The sequence below is a fragment of the Terrapene carolina genome, unplaced genomic scaffold, assembly GCF_002925995.2.
Source record: "Terrapene carolina triunguis isolate 2854851 unplaced genomic scaffold, T_m_triunguis-2.0 Scaffold210, whole genome shotgun sequence".
In the NCBI taxonomy this organism is placed as follows: Eukaryota; Metazoa; Chordata; order Testudines; family Emydidae; genus Terrapene; species Terrapene triunguis.
In genome coordinates this window covers 44,932,818-44,941,483 of record NW_020664561.1, presented here as the reverse complement: position 1 = coordinate 44,941,483, position 8,666 = coordinate 44,932,818, and the positions used below count along the sequence as shown (strand labels likewise).

The 8,666-nt window shown below is 47.5% G+C and overlaps 1 protein-coding gene across 1 annotated transcript in view; it reads left to right on the top strand.

The window, feature by feature from the left end:
* Positions 1–8,104: 8,104 nt before the first annotated feature.
* Positions 8,105–8,666, top strand: part of LOC113407233 (adenylate kinase isoenzyme 5-like) — a 151,375-nt gene continuing 150,813 nt past the window's right edge. The window contains exon 1 of the mRNA XM_026655478.2: positions 8,105–8,199. Within this exon, the coding sequence (XP_026511263.1) occupies positions 8,140–8,199 (60 nt within the window). The 5' untranslated portion in view covers positions 8,105–8,139. The remainder of the gene's footprint in view (positions 8,200–8,666) is intronic.

Below are 8,666 nucleotides of genomic sequence, written 5' to 3'. Positions count from 1 at the left end.
TATGTTTGCAGTGTTGTAGCCCTGTTGGTCCCAGGATATTAGAGAGGCCAGGTGGGTGAGGTAATGTCTTTTATTGGACCAACTTCTGTTGGTGAAAGAGAAGTTTTCGAGCCAAGAGAGTTCTTCTTTGAAAGCTTGTCTCTTTCACCAACAGAACTTGGTCCAATAAAAGATATTACCTCATCCATCTTTCATAACGGAATGCTAAACTGTATTATACCATTCAGCCACCAGTTGGCACTATGTGCAAAAAACGTTTAAAGGAACCTCAGCTACAACTGGCAGAGCATTCAAATTATGATGAACTCATCTAGTGTGTGTATAAGCAAGCTCCTTAGCCAGGCCATATCTGGTATTGAAGTGGACATTGTGTCAGGAGCAGGATAAGAACAGAAACAGAAGAAACCAACCAACCAAGGTTGCAGGCTCTGAATGCACCAGAGAACTTCACCTTTGGTAGACCTTCACAATGGACAGACTGGAAGCAAGATTTTGCAAGATTTTGAATTGCAAATAAACTACACAAAGAAACTGGAGATATATAGGTATTTTCGTTAATTTATGCTATAGGAGAAGCAGGGAGAGCCTATCTTTAAAGCCTTTGACTTCACTGAAGACAGTTACAAAGATTACTATGAAAGGGTTCTGGCTATGTTTGATGGCCATTTTATACCTCAGAGAAGTGTGGTTTATGAAAGGGCATGTTTTCACCAGAGAATTAAAGAACCAGGGGAATGTTTTATAAGAGCTCTGCGTGCATTGACTGAAAACTGATTTTGGGAATGCAAAACATGAAAATCTCAGAAACCTTTCACAGCAGCTACAATTGAAGAGGGATTTAACCATAGCCACAGCTATTCAGATAGTGAAGCGGTTTGAGCTGGTGAGACAGCAAAACCAAGACCAACTCAAACTTGAAAAAACAAGAAACTAGCTTAGAAACTGTTAATAGATGCAGTATTAGTGCTAAGAGTCATTACCATAAGCCCCCTGAGCCAAGGAGAAAGAACTCCCAGACTAAGAGGGACAAATTCCAGCCTACATGCACAATATGTGGAAAAAGTCATATCCCAAGAGATGATGCATGTGCAGCCAGAGGTGCATGGTGTAATACATGCATAAAATATGAACATTTTGCAGCTGTTTGCTGCAGCTGCACCAAAACTGTCAGGGAGTTGATTCACATGATACACAGTCAAGAGCCATTGTTTCTGGAATCTATCACTTGTGATGACAGAGACTGTCTGGAGAGTTAAACTGAATATTCTTGGCAAGACTATTAACTTCAAAATTTACTCAGGAGCTGATGTCACATGACACAGTCATCTCAAAAAGGACTTATAATCACTTTCAGCCCTTCCCAGAACTGATGTCATATGACACATCTGACTTGTCCTGGAGTTATTATGAATTGAATGGGCCACTTCACCAAACAATTTACAAAGACAAAAGCTATACATTCAGGGTGCATGTGATCAAAGGATCAAGACCAACAGCCTTCTTAACTGCAGTGTGGCAGCCATAATGGGCCTAGTGAGAAATGTGGAAGAATTTGGAGAATTTGATTATATGACTTTTGAAAGGTGACCAACTTAAGAGAAAATGCCAGATCATACAGTGAACAAACACCTCTACCAGAGAGATCTTGGAAGAAACTAGCTACAAATTTATAGGAATTCAAAGGACATCATTATCTGGTCATCATGAACTATTTTTCCAGGCATATAGAAATAATATACTTGAAAGACCTAACATGTTGCAATTCTATTGAGAAACTGAAGTGCACTTTTGCTCACTTTGATATTCCAGAACAACTAGTGATGGACAATGGACCACAATTCACTGCAGCAGAATTTAAATAATTTTGAATGAAATATGATTTTGCTCATATTACTACCAGCCCTCACCCACAAGCAAATGAAAAGCCTGAGAGAGCTGTACAGACAGCCAAGAAAATCCTACAGCAGGAGGATCCATTCTTTGCTCTTCTGAGTTATAGATCAACACCAACAGCAGCTGCTGGATATAGTCTAGCACAATTTCTGATGGGAAGACTAGGGTTACCATATTTTAATTTAAAAAAAGGAGGACACTCCACAGGGCCCCGGCCCCGCCCCAACTCCGCCCCTTCCCCGCCCCAACTCCGCCCCTTCCCTGAATGCTCCGCCCCCCCCCCCCCCGCTCCCTGCTAATCAAATGTTCGCAGGAAGCCTGAAACAGGGAGGCAGCAGGTAAGCTGGGGCTGGGGCGGGGTGTGAGGAGGCGCAGCCCAGTCCGGGCCCCCCCGGCTGAGTGGCTCCCTCCGGCGGCCGGCCGGCCCCGGCAAAGAGGCTCTGGCCCCGGCGTCTCCCGCCCGGCTCGGCTCGGGCCCTGGGGCGCCGGCCCTGGTTCCGGCCGAGCGACTCCGGCCAGCCCTGGCCCCGGCGGCTCTGGACCAGCTCGGCTCGGGCCCGGCACCGGCCCTGGCTGAGCACCGCTGGCGGGCGGCCGAGCACCACCAGCCCCAGCGACTCCAGCCCGGACCCAAGCCCCACGACCCCTCCCTCCCTATTTTCCTGGACATGTCTGGCTTTTTGGGATTTCCTCCTGGACGGGTATTTGAGGACCAAAAAGCCGGACATGTCCGGGAAAATCCGGACGTATGGTAACCCTAGGGAAGACAACTCAGAACTACTGTTCCGGCTTTGGAAAATAACTTGTTTCCGAAGTGGCCAGACACAAAGAGAGTAGCCAAATTGGATAACAAGGTCAAAAGAGCTTATGAACATTTTTACAACAGACATAACTCAGTTAGATAACTGCCACATCTAGAACCCGCTGACTGTGTTCATGTCAAATTGGATGGAGAAAAATGGACAGACAACTCCAGCGGTCATAAAGAAAAAAATTCAGCACCCAGATCATATATTGTTCATTTTCTTTCTTCTTTTTCCTTTATGTTGCTTTTCCTGATGAGGGTCGTGGCAGCAGCAGAAAGAGTAGGGAGGACCAGACCTCCCTTTCCTCTGCAACAGGTTCCAGCTCCTCCTGGGGTATTACCCAACGTTCCCAGGCTAGCCAGGAGATATAATCCCTCCAGCATGTCTTGGGTCAGCCTTGGGGCCTCTTCCCAATGGGACATGCCCGGTAGAGTTCCAAAGGAAGTCCTTCCAGGGGGCATCCTTATCAGGTGCCTGAACATCAGCTGGCTCCTCTCGATCCGGAGGAGTAGCGGCTATACTCTGAGGCTCTCCTGAATAACAGAGCTCCTCACCTTGTCTCAGAGAGTAAGCCCAGCCACACTGTGGAGAAACCTCATTTACTTCACTTGTAACCATGATCTCGTCCTTTTGGTCATTACCCAAAGTTCATAGGTGAGGATGGGGACATTGATCAACCTATAAATCAAGGGCTTTGTCCGAGAACTCAGCTCCCAGTTCACCACCATGGATTAGTACAACACCCGTATAACTGCCGCCACTTTACCAATCCGCCAGTCGATCTCATGCTCCCGCTTACCATCATTCATGAACAAGACCCCTAGATACTAAGAGCAGCTGCTCCTCCCTCACCTGGAGAGAGCAGTCCACTTTCTTCTGGGAGAGGACTATGACTCTCCCAGAAGAAAGTGAAGGGTGAGGGTCAGGTGTGATGCCAGAATGGCAGCAGGAGGTATGGACCACAACAGACTGGCCCGCCACAATGGAAACTGGTTCTAGATCATATGTGATCAAGACAGACAGTGGAGAGTTCAACAGAAACTGTCCCCATCTACAGTTTTTTCCTCAGAAAGAACCATCAACAGAGCAAACTCTACAGATGGGAGATGCAGAACAAGACGACGATGACGACTCAAGGATTCCAGACGAGCCAGCCATTTGTTGCAACTAATGAAAAGCCAGATTAGCAAGTTGCTTTGCGTTCAGGTTGTATAATAATAAAAAAAAGCAGTACAGTTCAGAGACACTTAACAGACAGATACGTACTGAACTTCAAAGAGAGTGTGATAGTGTAAATATTGTAAATGGTAGGAATGTAGAATTTAAATGGAGACATGTAATGGAATGCTAAACTGTATTATACTGCTCAGCCGCTAGGTGACAGTGTCTGTAAAATACCTTACAGTAGACCCTCAGTTATGAACACCAGAGTAACAAACTGACCAATCAACCACACATCTCATTTGGAACCGGAAGTATGCAATCAGGCAGCAGCAGAGACTTAATTAAAAAAAAAAAAAAAAGGAAACAGTATAGTACTGTGTTAAATGTAAATTACCAAAAAATGAAGGGAAAGCACCATTTTTCTTCTGTATTAAGCTATATTAAGTCAATGTTCAGTTGTAAACTTTTGGAAGAACAACCATAACATTTTGTTCAGAGTTATGGACAACCTCCATTCCCAAGGGGTTCATAACTCTGAGGTTCTACTGTATTTAAATTAACCTCAGCCATACATGGCAGAGCATGGAAGGACCTTATGATGAACACATCTGGTGTGTATTAGCAAGTAGCCAATCCCTATCTGGTACAGAAGTACATGACACTTTGTCTTTCTAGTGTCTCACACTTACTAAAACCATGCCTTCTGTGCTGAAAGTCATCACACATTAGTTAACAAAATGAAATCAATCAGCATAGCTTAAGTTATTTACAAAACCCTGACTGCTGCTTCCTACAGCGCAAAGATTCTTTCTTATCTCTTGTCCATTGGCTCCATTGTGCATTAGCCATTGTCTATAATAGTGAACTATATGACATCTAAAGGGTTCTTAAATAGACTTAACAATGCTGATGAAATTATTCCAATAACAACCTATTTTATTCTGTATTTCAGCTTTTTAGGACAAAGGAAGTTGCCCATTTTTACCCTTTTCAAAGAAGAGTGGTAAGCTACAAACTTTAGTTTTTCAAGCTTTTTTAAGTAAACAAAAACAAATGGCTTCTGGGGTGCCAAGTTATGTTTACACCTCTGGGATTTAACTAGTGCTTCTGAAATGGTGCTAAACACAAATTGTCCTTGTATTTAAACAATGTTTAGGACCAGTTTGGCTGCAACTGTTATTGTCAGTAATGAGTATTTCTCCATGTGAGAGAAATATGCCTGCATGTAAGACATCCATGGCCAATACAAAATGATTACTGAGCCAGGTCAGTAGACGTTGGAGCAGGTAGAATTTCTCTCTCTGATGCAGGTCAAACAAACAGAAAAATGATTCCACAAAGAATTTCAAAACATTGAAGCTGGGTTTGGGGGGGGGGGGGGAGGAGAAGGGAATTCAAAATGGACCCATTTTCCAAGAAAAATGTCAATATTTTTAACTGAAATGATCACAAATTGTATTTATTTTGTTTTTGAAGTCATTATTGTAATTTTCCTTTTCTTGAAACCCAGGGTTTTAGTAAATGAAAAAATTCAAGTGACTTTGATCATAATGTGAGATTATTTCAAGAAAAAAATTGAAATTTTCAATCATCTCAACAATTTTTCTCATAAAGGTTAATTATTGAGAAAAGACCACTTTTAATTGTAAAAGATTTCATAAAAATATTCACCAGATCTAATAAGAATTAAGTCCCTCTACCTTAGAAATATTTGAATAGATTTAATTCAGTAAATTACCTGAGTAAAGCATGCCAGTGTAAACCCCACTTTTCACTAGAGCAGCAATGCACCAATGCAAGTACAGTAGCTACATCAATGTAGTCTGTGCTCCATGTGATTTAAATTGCATGGTGTTTCTTTCTGGGTTACGTTCTGGTGTTTCTTTTACTGTACCTGTTACAGTTTGTTATTCCAAGTGGATAACTGTAGATTTAGCAACCTCTAGCAACATCTCATGGGACAACTGTCCCAGGCAGTCTTCTGCTCCACTGTCCAGTCTGTACCGCTTCCCCAGTGGCTGGAGTGGGAACCCAGGCCCAACCTCTAATCCTGGTTCCAGCTCAGGGACCCTCAAATCAGCATCCAAGATCTGCAACATCCCACCTTGCTGTCATTTCCCGGAACCTTTTCCTATTCTGCCTCTCCCAGGCTTCTGCTCCATCATCCTTCCAGATAAACTCTCCCTTCAGGCCCAGATCCCTGAGGTTTCTACTTTTCTGGGGCACCCTCCCTCTCTAACATCCAGAGAATAGCAGCAAGCTCCCTCACTCTAGCCCTGTTCTGCTGCCAGCTTCCTAGCTTTATACTTACTAGCCCTGCCTGCTCCTTCTCAGCCGGGCTTCATCATCATTCGGGGTTTACTTACACCATCTAATTCCCCTCAGCTGTGGCCTATTCATTTAGTTGACCCCCTTCTCAGCCTCATTAACTCCTTTTAAGCTAGGATGGGATGAACACCTCATCACACTCAGTATTTAAGGATGAAGTGTCTGATGACACACATCTCAATCCCTCCAATATACATAAAGGTGTCAACTGTTCTAGGAATGAGTAAACAAAGCTTTTTTCCAACTTCCCCCCTACAGTTCCAGATGCTCATTGCATTCAAATGCATCATGTTAAAAGTGGAAGCAGCATATTTGTCAACACCGCCTCTGGAAACCACAAGAGGTGACATGTTGGTTTTCCCTACACAGTAGCATTGTATTTCCAAATTCTCTTACACAACCTCATGGTGGGAATATGGTAGCTAGAGATTTCCTTTGGAAACACCCCAATACCACATAAGGTGAGGATGTTTTTTACCAGGGAGATGGGACCAAGATATATCCACTCTGCAAGGTGTGTTGGAAGCAGGCTTTAACACCTGTCCCCATTTTGAATGTGATATTGTAAGGAAAATTAAGCTTTTCAGATTGGACACCTTGCATCAAGGCCTTGCAAAGGACCCTGTATCAGTTGCTAAATTAATTCTCTAACTTCATGACTAGATATGATTAGTGCAGGACAAGACAACATTTAGCACTTTCTGATATGGTAAGTCACAGTCCTTGAAAAGCAACAGAGAGTCCTGTGGCACCTTTAAGACTAACAGATGTATTGGAGCATAAGCTTTCGTGGGTGAATGCCCACTTTGTCGGAAGGAACCAGTGACCTGCAGCATTTGATAGTCCTAAGAAGTGTATCTAGGCTGCCTTGACCCAATAGCAAAGATTGCACGTGAACATAACCCTTCCTCACCTTGGCACTCACCCAATCTGGAAATCTTATTCTAAAGAGTCCCAAGGGCTTGACTGGGATCATCGATGACATAAAGGAGGGGAAGCGCTGGGAGATCTAACTGGAACTGAGGTAGTTACTCACTGGTAAGTGCACATGGACTTCACCACCATGTCTACAGGTACCTCCCCCTCCCTATCTCTTCAGCACCACAGGCACGTATTCACAAACACGTTCATACGCCGGCTCAGCCACAGACACACACACTCACATCCCTTCCTCCATTCTCAACCGTCCACTCACACGCAGATGGCTCAGATATATTTTCTGATGACGGCAATAACTAAGCGATGATTTCCCATTCCGGGATGCCACCGGAGGCCCCCAGTAACAGCAGTGTCCCCGCTACACACGTGTGTCATTAACTGCACTGAGTACTACGGCCAGGGGTCGGAAGCTCAGCTGGTGCCCGTGCCGTGTGTTCTGGACTTGGCTTGCAATCTGCACTGGCTGCATTGCAGCCCATGAAACTTTCCTGACGACTGTGGTCTGCTGGAATCGCTTTCGATCCAGCGGACCTGTGCCCCTCCTCCCCGCCTGCAGACGACGTGCCCTGGCAGATCGGTGCAGCGGGGAGGGGGACTGGGGCTAGGGGGGATCTCCTCTGGCACGTTCAGGTTAACCCAGCGGTAAAGTGGCCGCATTTGGCTGCCTAGCGGTGCCCGGAAGCCCGGAAAGGGGCCGTGCCGTGCGCGCTATGCAGCCCGCAGGAGGGGGTGTGCGCTGCTCAGCCACCCACTCACCCCGCCAGCCTGAGCTGTGGAGCGCGGCACACGGCTGGGCGGCCGCAGCGGTGCTCAGGGGAGCTGGGGAAGGGGCTGGCTCTGCCTCCTCTAGCTCATCTCTGCCCTGCGGAGCGGTCAGCTAGTGGCCTGAGCCGGCGCCGCGCTGCAGCCCTCGGCTCCTGCCGTGGACACCGGAGAGAGGAGGCTCCCCGGGGCCGGGGGAGGAGCAGCAGCCGTGGAGCCGTCGCCCCGCTCCCCGGCAGCCGGCGGCATGAACACCTGCGATGCCAAGGAGTACCTGGCCCGGAGGGAGATCCCGCAGCTCTTCGAGGTAAGGGCGGAGCCCAGTAACCGCCCCGCGGAGCAAGCCCGGGCAGGGGACAGATTCCGGGGGCCGCTTCCCCGGGGCGAACCCGCTTGACTCCGCCGGATCCATCCCGGGGCGCCGAGAGCCCGTCTGACCCCGGCCCCGCCAGCTCCCTTCCTGTGCCTTGGGCCGGACCCCAGCGCGGGAAGGGGAGACTGAGCCAGCCAAGTGTGGGGGCCGGAGAGAGGGGGCCAAGGGGGGTCCGGAGCGGGGCGGGGGCAGGAGGGGGGGGGGCCGGGGGGGGAGGGGGGGGGGGGGGGGGGGGGGGGGACAAGGTGCACCCGGAGTGGGAACAGGATGGGAAGGAGAGAGGGTGCTAAGGGGCCCCCGGAGTGGGGGGTGAATGAGGAGAGAGGGGGCCAAGGGGTGCCCGGAGTGGGGCAGGATGGGAAGGAGAGAGGGGGCTAAGGGGTGCCCGGAGTGGGGGCAGG